The 14,487-nt window shown below is 48.0% G+C and overlaps 1 protein-coding gene across 1 annotated transcript in view; it reads left to right on the top strand.

The window, feature by feature from the left end:
* LOC104851131 (olfactory receptor 9Q2) overlaps positions 1–11,827 on the top strand; it is a 141,968-nt gene extending 130,141 nt beyond the window's left edge. Inside the window, exon 4 of the mRNA XM_010608291.2 lies at positions 10,756–11,827. Within this exon, the coding sequence (XP_010606593.1) occupies positions 10,772–11,716 (945 nt within the window). The 5' untranslated portion in view covers positions 10,756–10,771 and the 3' untranslated portion in view covers positions 11,717–11,827. The remainder of the gene's footprint in view (positions 1–10,755) is intronic.
* Positions 11,828–14,487: the final 2,660 nt, after the last annotated feature.

Here is a 14,487-nt window from a genome sequence, read left to right as displayed (position 1 = left end):
CTGAGCATCATCAGGATGGCCTCTTCTGCTCTCAGTGTCTCAAATTTGCTATTGTTGTTCACTATTTGTAAGTAAGCAATGAGCATTCAGTTTTATCAAGAACTTTTGGGGCATCTATAACAGAGCCTATGGTTTTCTCTTTGAATGTGTAAAAAATGAACATGAATAGGTATGTTGATGTTCGCCCACCTTTGCATCCTTGGACTAAGTCACAGTTTTATGTGTTTACACCGACAGACGCACTTTGCTGATTTTCATTGCAGAATACGTGCAGCTGGAGACAAACAATTGTACAGTTTTATTTACATGTGTTACCTGTGTCTGGTTTTGATATTATTGCTGTCCTACCGATGGAGTGCTCAGAAGTATTTAAACATCATAGAAATGATCTTTCTCTTGCAGGTTCCAAAGGTCATTAGTATAAATCTATAATATTCCGATGCTTTTGATGGCAGGAAGACTTTGTCTCCTTCTTGGCTCTGATATATTTTTCTCTTTCTTTTATCCTGGCTCAATAACTGCAGTATTTTCCTGAGGATGAAACACGGCAGTTAGATTTTCAATTATTCAGTGATGGTATAGGGTATTCTCTTATAATTTTATTACACAATATTTTAATCATACAAGGAACATAGAGATTTATTTCTAAGATAAAACTCTCATTCAGATGTGTTCATTTCTCGTCTCATTCCTGCCCCCTTCTCTGGAGATAGTCAGTACTCTGAATTTTGTATTAACATTCACACATGCGCTTTTAGTTTTTAGTACATATTCATGTCTCTGCAGTTTATTTGTAATTACTTAAAAACATGTAGTGGTGCCGTAATGTTCAAATCTCCACCAACCTGTCTTTGGTTCATCCATACTGATATACTTAGCTTCACGTCATATTTAATTTTCTGCCCATCTCATATATATGAAATGTTCTTTTCCATAATACAAAATTGCCTGTACGGTGCTCACTTCGGCAGCACATATACAAAATTACCTCTACGAACTGTGTTTCTCTGATTGTTCAATCCTATTGTTATTTATTTATTTTGCTTTATTCTTCCCTCCTTAGACTGGCAATATACTTGTCTATTTTATTGACCAAAGAGCCAACTTGATTTATCAGATCCATTTAAACGTTTGTCTCATGGATAACTCCTATCTACCTAAACATTTTTAACTTCCTTGTAGCTTCTTTATGATGTATTTGTGTGAGTATATTAAGATTTGCTTGTAATATCTATTTCATTTATTTTTGTCGTCCACATTATGTATCACAGTGCATATACAGGTTTACTTTTCATGAGCTCCAGTTTATTTCAAGTTTAACTGTATTTCAGGATGATTTCAGGGTACTCCACTGTGTCCAAGTGAGCGATAATATATTTGACTAGATCTGTGTTCACTTCTGCACGCCTTTGGCGGAGGCCGGGGACTGCGTGTTGCATGGTGGATTCACTGGGAACGGTAAGCCGACTGGGGACACATCATCCTGTCTGACACGTCCCTTGGGCATCCGAGACGCAGCAGTGTAGATGCAAAACTTGATGGCAGCTTCCTTCCTGTTTCCTTGTTTTTGTTTTCTTCCTCCAGGAATGTGTAACCCACGCACTCTTGCATGGAGACCTGTGCCTTTTTTCGTTATTGGTGTCAGGTCTTGGTGAGCTGTTGGATCTGAAGGCTTCAGATTTATTTTTTAAGCTCAAGGGAATTTTCTGCTGTTACTTAAAAATTTTTTATTACCCTAGATTTTTTGTGTCTCTCAACGTTTTTCATGATTCCCATCCCTCCTAGTGGCATTTTTGCTTTATGTTCTGGAAAAAGTAACAGGTTTATAATTTATAGTCTCCATGCAGGTGTGCAACAAAAATAACTTCTTAAAATTTAATTTTAACTGAACCGAATCTCTATTTTTCCCCACTGGAGGCACAAAAGCAAATCCTCTCCAGCCCAAGGCCACTCAGTGCTTTTCAGTTTTAAACATGCCCGGTTCGGAGTTTCCCTCAGTCCGCTCGACATGTTCTCCCCTCTGCTCCTTCCGCCTCCCAGGGAATTCTGAGGGCTGCTGTGTCCCTGCATTGAGGCGGGACCGCTGCTCACTGCTGGCCTTCGCTTCTCCCTGCCCGGGTGCCGGGCTGCTGCCCTCCGCGCTCAGTCCTGCGGCTTCTCTTGGACGCGGTCTACTCCTGCGCCCGACACCTCCTTTGGCTTCCCAAGGCTCTCAGTGCTTTTCCTCATTAACTTTATCGGTCCACTCTACGTGTACAGCACGCTGACACTCATCATTGGGATCTTGCACCTTCACAGGATGTATTTTGAGGCGGCCAGGGAAAGAGCCCTCCTGACGGACATGTCGGGGGAAGTCACCTGAAGGGGACATCAGTTATTTAATTGTAACCTGGCTCCGTGTACTACCGTAAATCTCCTGAATTTTCCACAGTCTGTTTGTTAAATCTCTTGTCTATACCAGAGCGTGTTGACTTTGCCCTAGAGAACAGGACTTGGCTCAGTGAGTAAATCAGGAGAAGCAGGAGGAAGAGCCGCGGGGAGGGAACGGCGCGCCCTCCACCCCTCCAGAGTTTCGAGGATGGGCTTGGCCTGGGCCCCCGCACAGAGGCTGGGGAGGGCAGCAGACCTGTCTGCCCAGATGTTGGTTTTCACAGACGTGCCTAGCAGCTCTTCTGCTCGTGTGGAGCCAGAGCACTGGCTTCTGTGAGGATCAGATTAATGTCTGGCTGAGTCAGGAGCACCGTACCCATCTCTTGTGAGAAAACTCCGAGTCATATTAGGGCTGGAATAATCCGCCCCCTCAGGTGTGTAGAGATCTGACCTTAGACAGAAAAACTGTTCCTCTCAAGAACCTCTAAAGTCCTGACTCCATTAGCCTCAGCCCCTAAAGTGTACAATCCAAAAACTAACCTGTGGCCAATACCAATGTGCCAAGTATCCTGACTCCACCCTGGCTCCACTCCTGCCTTACCCTATCCAATAGCGATCCAGTAGTGCCACCCTGGCTCCACCCCCGCCTTACCCTATATAAGCCTGTGCATTTGCTGAATACAGTGGAAGCATTCCAGAAACCTCCTTGGTGTCTTTGGTGTTTCTGGTCCTTGCACTCCCAGTCCCGGCCCCCTGAATACTGTTCCGAGAGCCCACTCGCAGATGAAAACAACACTTCTGGGCCCCGGGAGGCGGGTGGGGGGTGTGGTGAGCAGACCGCCCCACGCCTGGTCCCTGCAGTGTCCCACACAATCTGCCTTCAGGCCTCCTCCACTCCACCAGCCTGGAAGACCACCTGCCCCGAGTGCCGCAGCTGACTCATAAACTGTGCCGCCTTTTTATGAGTGGGAATGAACTTCCTTCAAGAAGCTGCATGATGCCAAGCTTATTTGTTAATACAGTGGGCTTATCTCTTCCTCGAATGAGCTCTGGCATGTCTGTGCGTGAATGTGCTCCTTGTTCAAAACAAAAGTCCTCAGAGCAGAGGTGACCATGGCCAGATAGAGTTCTTTGGCAACCGGTGTGAACGGAGCAGACAAAATTCATGGCCTCCCCACCACATAACCATGTGACTGTGGCCCCCTGTCTGTGCCTAGGAGAAATGTCTTTCTCTCCTGTGAAGACAAATGAGGCAGGACTTTGAAATGGCTAAAGGCACTGCAAGTATTAGATCGACTTTCTTGCATTTTGTGTGTGTGTGTGTGTGTGTGTTCTTGTTTGTTCCATTTTGTATCTCTTGCTCCTCCTTTAGAATTCTCCACACAGTCACAAACCAATGCACTACAGAAATCCTATTTTCTCTCTGTTCTTATAATTGTCAAAGAGAAAAATTTTGTTTTTCCTCATCTTCCATACTTCCTTTTCTTTGAATTAAGATGTACTGTAATTCAATTTAACAAAATGCCTATGAAGTAGGGCTCAAAACATTCAATGCTGTCAAAGATACAGAGAACTGGCAAATATTACGCCAAGAAGAGCTTGCCAAAGCTCTCCTCTTTGGCCTTGTGTTTTCCCTATGGTTTCTTTTGTGTTTAGGTGGGGGGAGGCAGAGACCTAATGAGTCTGGTGGCTTCTAGAGAGGACACCCAGGAGGCACAATGTATCCACAATGTATCCAGTTGAGGTCTCTGGGCAGGAAGCTCATTGACTCTTCTGGACAAAATGGAGGAAACCCTTGGCGCTATCAGGATAGTCACGTTGGTGAGGGTGGCAGTTGGCATAATTACAACATTCTTCTGATTGGAGACATTGCCAGAGACTTCTGACTCCTCCAGGGAACATGCAGGATTGGGACTTGGTTCTTTTAGAGCTCACCCAGCGGGTGTGCTAGGGCACTGGGAGCTGGTCTCGGAGGAAGCTGCTTCTCTTTCTATGCGAGAGGGACTGGTGCTGCTTGAGGAACCCACAGGGACAGTAACTGCCTCTCTCTGCAGACCACGTCAAGCTTCGTGTGGGGAGCTCAGAGCGTTCGTAGTGACTGTCAGTGTCTTCTCCTAAGGGGATTTGTGTTGGAGCTGGGAGCTGATAGGTAGCGGCTGTCCTCCAGCCTCTGCTGCCCTAGCCTTGAAACCGAACAGAGCCTAGAGTGAGGTGTGCGTCCTCACCTGTGTCAGAAAACCACAGGAACAAACAACAGGAGAGAGACCTTGTGAGGACAGCGCTAGCTACAAGGATCTCCAGGTTCACATCTTCCAGGAGGGGAGCTAAGGCACAAGTGTTCCATCACTGGTTCACACCGTGTGTGTGTGTGTGTGTGTGTGTGTGTGTGTGTGCATGTGTGTGTGTGTGTGACGTGGAGGAGGACACTGAGGTCTAGGAAGGGCTCGTCACACCCAGGCAGCAACAGGACACACCCCAGCCCCCACCCCGCATCCTTAGGGCACGTCCCTAAGCAGGGGAAGACAGTGACTCTTAAGAGACTGAGGAGGAATAGGGACAAAGGAGAGCCCCGGCCAGGGGAGTGGAGCGGAATTCAAGTCAGGAGAGTGACCTGGCTCTCGGTTCATGCCCAGAGGAGCTCACCAGATCCGCTTTCCCTTATTTATCATTTCCCCCAGTCGGTCAGTCCAACTCGGGTCCAGCTGCCGAAGTCTCTTGCTTTCAAGGTGATCAGTGTAGGCTGTGCGCTGCTCTGGCTTTGCCAAAGCCCATCCCGTCTGTTAGCGCCCAAGCCTCCGCCCACCCTCAGGTGCTCACAGGCTGTGGTGCAGGCGCCTGATGACCTCATGGTGGACGCATCCTGGAGCACATGAAGCCCTGTCTCCAGGTAAACAGACCTGTGCACAGCTCTGTGTCCAAGGACAGCCGCCAACCACTGGCGCTGCCATCCGGGACATGTTAAACTCTTTCTGACTCAGTTTCCTCAGTTGTAGAACGAGGATAAGGAGATTTCCTTCATTATAAAGTAGCTGTGAGGTAAAGGGAGTCGACAGATGTCAGTGTGTTTTCTATTCAGGACGATCTAAAATCCCTCATTGGTAACAACCAGGAGGGTCTAGTTACTATACAAGTGTCCTGTCCAGTAAGCACACAGGCTGAAGGCAGACACACAAACCCAGGTTGTGGTCGCTCATCAATGCTCGTGACTTTTTATATTTTGTGCATTTCCTGTTGTTAAAGGCTTTCAAAAAAGAAAAGTTATCTCTTGAACATGTACACAGAACCTTCCCCTCTGCGACGTGCTTTATGTTTCCTTTGAAAACTTTATTCCACCAAAGTGTAGGGAGCCCCAAGGCCGTGCACACTGCCTGGGGGGACAGATGAGCAGGTGAGACCTGGGGGCAGGAAAGATGAGGCGTCCTAGAAGGGTGCTCTGCCCGTGGTGCAGGGAAGACGCGGCTGTAGCTCCGCCACGGGACGGTGTGTTCCACCAGGTGTGAGCCCGAGGTGCGGAAGGGCGTGAGGAAGCAGGCACAGTGGGAGGGGGCACTGCCGCCGGAGGAGTCTTCGTGACGTTCTGCCCGCGGTGGGGTGTCCAGCAAGTCCTAGCAGAGCATGAAGATTTTAATCGCGATTTTAATGAAAGGAGAAAGACCTGGCAAGAAACACCTGGAGGCAGGGAGAGCTGCTGGTCCTGCAGTGCTGTTTTAATCCAGACACAGAACGCACAGGGTCGGAACTAACGGGAGCCGCAGTCAGGGAGAAAAAGGGGCAGCAGGGCAGGGCACGGCCGCAGGCAGCAGCACCTCCCACCAAGCATCAGCCTTTTAAAGCAAAAAAAACCAAAAAAACAAAACAAAACAAAACAAAAACCCCACAAACTATTATGGGATGGGGTTACCATAGTAAATGAAAGTTCACACAGGAAAAGAGCAAACAGGCTCAACAAAAATAACCACCGTGGGTAGTAGTAACCCAGACAACCACACATCTGAAGGTCAGAGACAAGAAACTGCAACTTTCAGGAATTCAACAAAGGAAATACACCACGTTCTAAACTGGAGAAATTTAACAAACATGGAGTTACTAAAGTTAACAATACTTACAACTAATACTCATGATTTCCACAAGGAGGCTGAGGCAAGAGTATCATTGTGAGGTCGAGACCAGCCTGGGCTACATAGTGAGCTCCAGGTCAGTCTCAACTACATAGTGAGACCCTGTCTCAAAAAAAAAAAAAAAATACCCCCTTACCAGTGGCCATAGTGATAGTTTATAGAAAGAGCAAGGACTCAGCCAACTGCTCCAAGAATTTCCTTTTACAGTCTTCTCACTCTGAAACTTAGATGTCTTCTTTGTCAAGTTCTGTTGTGGTTTCGATTGAGAATGTTCCCAGAGCTGCAGGTGCTCAGAGGCAGGGCTTTTGGGAGAGGATTGGGCCATGGCAGTGAGAAAGCTGTCGTGGCCTGGTTGGAGGCAGGTCGGGCAGGGCCTGGAAGCGCGTCTCTCCTTCCCGGGGTCCTCCTTCTCTTTGCTTTCTGGCCACCGTGATGGAAGCAGCTTTTCCTCCGAGATGCCCCTTGGCCGCGCTGTTCTGCCTCGGAGCCATTGGACCGTGGATTGTGACTGTGAGCTGAGATGAAGCTCTCTTCAGTTTGTGGGTGTTGGATACTGTGTTCCAGTGACAGAAAGATGACCAGGGCAAGTTCTCTTTTTCTGAAAGGCCGTAAGAAAAACATATACATGCAGACCTCCTTGTGGGAGTTTGCAGGGTGGTGTAGGAGTTAGGAGTGTGTGTTCTAACCAGATTTCTGGGTTCAAACCAAGCTCTGCCTCTTCCTGTGAGACTACTGGGCTCCACTTCAATGATCTGTGTCTAAATTTTCTCATCTCCTTAAAATGAAGACAATAATAGCACCTCAGTCGTAGGGTTGTTGCATGGATTAAATGAGTGAACACGTCTCAGTCCATTCCTGTACTATCCTTTGTCTGAGGAGAGTGAACAGACATCTGTCCACATATAGTGTCTACCTGAAGTGGTCTTTGCTGTCATCGTTCTTTTGGATTTCTCTTTCAAATTTTGATCCCAGGGGAAAAAGTTCTTGGAGAACAATAAACTCTGTTCTAGTTTTATAGGCCCTAATACAGTTTGTGAAATCTTGATTAATACTCTTTGCGATTCATTTTGCTTGTTGTATGGAGCTGGCCACACAGTGACTGAATCATCCTAATCATTACCCCATGATTTCTTAAAAACATTGTTAAGCCATTAAAACTTAATTGAGAAGTAATAATTGTGTGTGTTTATGGGATGTGATGTGCCATTTGGATCTATACGTACATTCTAAATATAGCCCCCGATTAACTAGGCTGAATTCATGAAGCTAATCAAGTGCTTCTCATAGGCTTGGCAGCAGGTTTCCTGGGGATACGGTGGGCAGGGTCAATACATTCGTGAAAGGGAACTGTAGGGGCTCAGCCAGGGACCCACTTCACGACCGAAGGGAACGTCTTTCTTAAGGGGAGAGGTGGTGTCTTCTTCCACAGCTCCTTGGGGACCCAGATGGAAGTGTCGCCTAGCATCTCTCCAGTGCTGTCCTCGGGGGAACTAGTCCCCCAGCCCAGCTCGGGATAATTGCTGCTTTGCCGCTTGGCACTGGGACAATTTTGGATCCTCTGTAGAGCTGTGTTACCCAGGGAGCATCCTTTCCTAGGAACTCTGGGTTTCTAGGAGGCTAATGAAGAAGAGGGTCTATGGTTAACTTGTGGGAAATGGTGTCTTAGGCAAAGCTGATGTGCTTTCTTAGTTGTGGGTTTTTACACCTCTTTTAATATGCAGATATACAACGTGATTTTCCAAGTGGGGAGCCGAGCTTGCAGTGGTCTCTAAACTTATGAGAACAGCACATTTATTTTCCTTCCTGGAACATCTCCGTAAGCATCCTGGGGACAGGCAGGAGCCTTCTGTGGGATTCTCACACCCTTCTGCACAGTGTAACCACCTAGGGATTAAAAATCTCGGTGTCTGGCCTATACACTCGGGCTTCCTGACCTAGTCATAAGAGGGCAGTCTGGGCCTCGGGCTGTGAAAGTTCCCCGGGGGTTCCTGTGTGCCGAGAGGTTTGAGGTCCTCTGTCCTGGAGCCCTGTCCTGTGTGTGCTCTGGACAGGCCCAGCTGGCCTCGCACTGCCCACTTCCAGTCATGGCTTTGCTGCTGAGAAGCCTCACGGTCCTCCTTGTGTAGAGAGTTTTATAGTTTTGGAGACTAACTGTACCAGGGCCACCTGGGAAGCTGGGGCCAGGTAGATCCTTGCTCTCTATGTCAAATGGATTACATCAGAGTCCAGGGAGGCGGTGGGCGAGAACTTCACATAACAGACAAGTTCCTGAGTAATTCCTATGCACACTGAGATCCAGGGCTGTGGTGGAGGATGCGGCTACCATCAAGGATTTTCTGTTTTTCTGCAAGGCCTGGTGGTGCAGCTCTGTAATCCTGGCACTCTGGGAGGCCGAGGCAGGAAGACTGCAAATTGGAGTTTGGGCAACATAGCGACTTAATGAGATCTGTCTGAAAATAAAAAAGGGCTGGTGATGAGCTCTGTTCGAAGGCCCTGGGTGAATTTTCTGTCTTTTCTGAGGATGCCTATCCCTAGCCTTCTCACACCTGTCTCTCCAGCATTGCACCTCATGACTTCCCACTGGCACAGTTCTCTGTGTCAGCCAAACAGGGAACCTTCAGAGTTGCATATTCCATCCAGTGTGTCTTGCCAATGGGAAGCAAAAACACACACTTTGAAAACACCCTTTCTTTTGGGATCAGGTCACAGCTGGCTAGGGTGGTAGCACTGCATAAAATCCCTGCCAGAATTCCCTAGTGGGATACCGGAAGGCTTAAAAAAATGCATCGCTGTTGGTACAAAGCAAGAAGAAGGCAAGACAGGGAGCAACTCCATCAGACCCCACGGAGGGAGGCAGCCATGGGACGGGACCTTGGGAGTATGAAATGAAAGAAAAAACTCAGGAGATTGTAGAGGCCTTGTTAGGAAGGTGCCTGCAGACAGATCACCCTTCCCTGGAGAGTTACCTGGGGAATCAACTAGAGCAAGGTGCGGGGGCAGTGAAAAGCGCCCCTGTCAGAGTCTAGGGAAGCTCGGGAAGAGGGTAGCCAGCCTCCTAGCCCTGCTGTCCTGGGCCGAATGTGAAAAACCCTGGGAGACTCTTGTGTCAAAGATGTATCGCTGTGTTGTGGTGAGGGGAAACAGAAGACTCTCAGAAGCGAGGATGAAGCACCGAGGTCCTGGAGATGACCCTGTGGTGGTCAGGTAGCCGTGATTACGGACATGTGCCGTGCTGCCTACTGAAAGGGTAAGTAAGCCCAGGGTCACTCAGGTGGTGTGGGTGACCTGGAACTAGGTGTCCTCTGGACGGGCAGGTCCCCGGCAGAGGAAACAGCAAACAGGAGGAGGCACTTGCGAAGTGGAGCTCAGGGGAGGACAGCTCAAGGCCGCTCAGGGCTTGCAGGTCTAATTTCATTTCTTTGTTATCCCCCGACCCCCGGAGCCAGCTCAGCTGTTGGTACAGCAAGAATACAGACATTATCGAGCCCTGCTTAAAGCTCTGGTCTAGAACTCTACCAAGAACTTCCAGATCCATTAACCCAGACCCCTCCAACAGCACTCAGACAATACCAGACTACAGAGTCACTCTGTTTCCTCTGTTCTCAAATTTGGACACTATGTATTATCTTACTCTGGCTCTGAGGTCAATGCTGGTGAGTGCAGGTGTGTATTTGTGTGTTTATATCTACATAAAGCCTTAATAAGCCGGCCAACTCTAATTAGGAAGCAGCTGCTGGTTAAGCATTCGTGTTGTTAGACTGAGAATAGAAATGTCTACGAGCTGATCCCACAGCTGATTGATATTGGATATTTATTTTGGGTTCACGTTCTTTTGTTCATAGAATGTAAATCTTCCTTCCTTAAAACCTTTGCTTACATGATTAAGTGTCCACTGTACATGGGGAGGGCTTTGGCTGCATCTGCTGTAATCTGTGTGTCATCTCATGTGCGGGGAAAGCATTCTGGTCCCCTTTGGCAGAGAAAGAATGGCGGTTCAGGGCGGTGTGTGACATAAAGCAGGTAAGTGAGGACAGAGCTGCGCATTCAAGGACCGACTTACAAGCCAGAGACTCACTTGGTCTCTGCTCCAACTCTGACGCAAGCGTCCTTTCCTTTGTACCTTGCAGTGAGCTTCCGAATTTGCCTCTATCCTCCACCTGCAAACTTGGTGGAAGTGGAGTGGCTGGCGCTCAGTTTGGATTATTTTCTCGCAGTGACCTGAGCTCCCGAGGAGACTCTTATCTGGCTCTGGCCTTCGCTCTCCCAGGTGAACCACTGCATGGATGGCTGGGAGGAACCGGACGTCGGTGACGGAGTTCTTCCTTACTGCGTTCACTCAGCGCCCAGAGCGGGAGCTCCCTCTCTTCCTGCTGTTCTTGAGTTTCTATCTCACCACCCTGCTGGGGAACGCGGGGATGATCATCCTGATCCGCGGAGATCTCCGGCTCCACACCCCCATGTACTTCTTCCTCAGCCACCTGTCCTTCGTGGACATGTGCTACTCCTCCATCATCGTCCCCCAGATGCTGGTGGTGCTGTGGGAACAGGGTGCTGCCATCTCCCAAGCTCGCTGTGCAGCCCAGTTCTTCCTCTTCACCTTTTTTGCGTCCATTGACTGCTACCTCCTGGCCATCATGGCCTATGACCGCTACGTCCCTGTGTGCCAGCCGCTGCTCTATGTCACCATCGTGACTGAGAGGACCCGTGTGGGCTTGGTCACTGGGGCTTATGTCGCTGGTTTTACCAGTGCCTTTATTCGAACAGTCACAGCCTTCACACTCTCCTTCTGTGGAGGCAATGAGATCGACTTCATCTTCTGCGACCTCCCTCCCCTGTTAAAACTCACTTGTGGGGACAGCTATACCCAGGAAGTGGTCATTATCATGTTCGCCATTTTCGTCATGCCCACTTGCATCGTGGTGATCCTGGTGTCCTACCTGTTCATCGTCCTGGCCATCCTGAGGATCCGCTCTGCGGGCGGCCGGACCAAGACCTTCTCCACCTGCGCCTCCCACCTCACGGCCGTGGCTCTGTTCTTCGGCACCCTCATCTTCATGTACCTGAGAGACAATTCAGGCCAGTCCTCGGAGGGGGACCGGGTGGTGTCTGTGCTCTACACAGTGGTGACCCCAATGCTGAACCCCTTCATCTACAGCCTGAGGAACAAGGAGGTGAAGGAGGCTGTGAGGAAATCCCTGAGTCAGTCCATGGTTCCCGGGAGACCCTAGATGGACCCTTGGAACATATGCCCTGTCTCGGTTTCTCTGTCCTTTCTCAACCATCACCTGGAGAAGGCTTTCGTCGACTGCCCTACTTACACCTGCACTTGAAATTTTCACCTCCGCTTCCTGACTTCATAGTCTACGTAGTGCTTGTCACTGTCTGACAAGCGAGATGTTTTGTGTTTGATTTTGCCTGATCCTCACAACTGTTTGTTCCAGAGAATCATTTTGTTCAATGCCTAGCAAAGTACCTAAAAAAAGCAATAAATACTTGTTGAATGGATGAGTTATTCCCAGGGTCCAGCATCTACCTTTAAGACCCCAATTTTCCAGCTCCAGTTTCTTGTCTGCCTGGTGGATTTACCTGCCTTATAGAATTGTGTGGCTGAGGGTGCTGTGCAAAGCTGGCAGGGCCCCTGTTGGCTTTGTCACTCATATTTTCTGGACCCGTTACGTTCTCTGGCACAGCGCACACCTGATGAGTGGAGCAGAAGGGGCTGGGAAATCATGATGCTCCCTACAGGTGCAAGTATTGTTTGGATCGAAGGGAATTTTCCGAGTCTCTTCATTTGTTGTTCTTTACAAAATTTGCTTCTGGGTTTTTGTAACAATAATATTAGCAGACAGGAACTAACTTTTATTCGGTGTTTTTACCTTCCAGGACTCTGAGTTTGCTGTGGGACTTACTTGACTCTCAGGATATACCTGAGAAGCATGTTCTATGGTATCCCACCTTCTCCCTGCACGAAGCACGTAGGGCTCAGCGGGCCTGAGTGATTTCCCCAAGGTCAGCGAGGCAGTGAGTTAGAGTGGTGCTGCCTCCTGGCCGGAGCCTGATCTCCTCGTTGCCTTGTCTACCTTCTCTGGGTGTGATCTGCTGCCGTCTCTGAGTCAGTCACCTTGAGATTTATTGTTGTTCTGCTTTTATATTTCCTTTTATTTGGTGGAGAAAAAGCAAAAATCCAACTTGTGGAGGCAGAGGACGTAAACAACATTCATTTCCTGGCACCTTCAGTGGCAGTATTACATCCTGTGACTTGTTGTGTGGTTGTGTGTGATAAAGTGAGGAGTGCAGATTAAATAATTCATCTGAACTTTCAATTTAAGGACACGTGACAAGGGTTTTAGGAAAGAATTGGATGGTCATGTATGGGAAAAGGTGTAGGCAAAGATATTTTACTGGTGGCCAAGAGATTGGTGTTCACACCTCAGCTTTTGTGTTTTGCGCCAATCACTTAAAAACCATTGAATGGGACGAAGGGACTTTGTACAGTGCCCCCTGCTGGCCAGATTTCATCCGCCAAGCTCACGCTTCCTGAACACATCGGCCCCTGTGGCCTGGGTTCCTTTGATGTGTTTATGTTTTAGAAGATACTCAGAATTTTGCCCCAATGTTTGGCTTCAGATCTGTTGGTGACTTTCAACCTGTTTCCTGTCTGTGAAATAGTATTTACTAAATACTTGCTTTGGGCTTTACATTTATTTCGTGTATTCTCAAGACATGGTATACGTGGAGAAGGGAAAGGTGCTTAGTTTTATCACATTAATACCTGTGATTAAAACAATCAATCATCCAGACTCCGAACACAATGGGTAGTAACGGCCAGAGAGACACACAGCTGCTTTATTTCACAGTTGCCTGAGACAGTCCTCCATGTCCAGATTAATTTTGAACGCAGACACTTCCAGGAGTGGAGGGTTCACTAACAGTTTTTCCACTTAACTCTTAAGCTAATGTATCCCTACTGTACGCAAGGCACTGTGCTAAAAGCTTTACATGAATCATTTATTTTAGTCCTCCTAACAACTTTAATGGAAAATAATTATTATTGACTCCACTTAGCAAAAGAAAAAAAAAGTCCCATCAAGACACTGAAAGGACTTACTTGTGCTGTATAGCAAGAAAATGACAGGCAGGGAAGATTCTGCCGTCAGCTCTCTCACTCCGATGTGGTAACCCTTGAGTGGTGTCACTCCTCCTGCGTTTCTCCGCGGTCTGACCCACAAGGCTTTGGAAGGCAACAGTTATCTGAGCCAGTCCCAGTCTTTCTGTGGGAGCTGAAAATTCCTCCAGATCCTCCACACTGAGCCGTAAGACAGCCAGCATGAGTTTCATGAACTTCACTCTGACCTCAGTCCCAAGAGAGACCCATCTCAGCCCACGTCTAACAAATACTGAGGCTAACAGCACAACTGACACCCAGACACTTCTAAAGAAAGCTGCAGGAATGCAGGGCCTTGGAGAGAGTAAAGGAACAGAACACAAGCTGAATTGTTTTCGTCCCCGCACCTGTGTGGATGAACACTTTGGTTGTTTCCACATCATGGCTGTCGTACTGAATGTGGCAAGGAACATGGCATGTGGATATCTCTGTAGGATTTGGTTTCAGCTCTTTTGGATGGGTACACCCAGGAGTGGGGTTTCTGGGTTGTGTGGTTTTTCATCTTTTGAGGAACTGCCATGTTGCCTACCAAAGCAGCTTCATCGTCTTACTTTCCCACTGAAGGTGTGCGAGGTCCCGAATTTCACCACATCCTCACTAACTTCTGTTATTTTTTTTCTCTTTTTCAATGATGGTCATCTGACAGCCGTGAGACATCATCTCAGGCTGCTTTGTTTTGTATTCCTCTGCTGGTCAGTACTGTCCTGTATCGCTTCATGTCCCCACTGGCAACTTGTGAGTCTCCTGTGGAGAAATGCTTATGTACGTGTCCTTTTTCCACATAAAATGTTTCTTTTTTTTTTTTTTTTTTTTTTTTTTTTTTTTTTTTTTTTT

Source organism: Fukomys damarensis, unplaced genomic scaffold (genome assembly GCF_012274545.1).
Source record: "Fukomys damarensis isolate Sample0158 unplaced genomic scaffold, DMR_v1.0_HiC HiC_scaffold_27, whole genome shotgun sequence".
In the NCBI taxonomy this organism is placed as follows: domain Eukaryota; kingdom Metazoa; phylum Chordata; class Mammalia; order Rodentia; family Bathyergidae; genus Fukomys; species Fukomys damarensis.
This window is presented reverse-complemented; position numbering and strand designations above follow the sequence as displayed.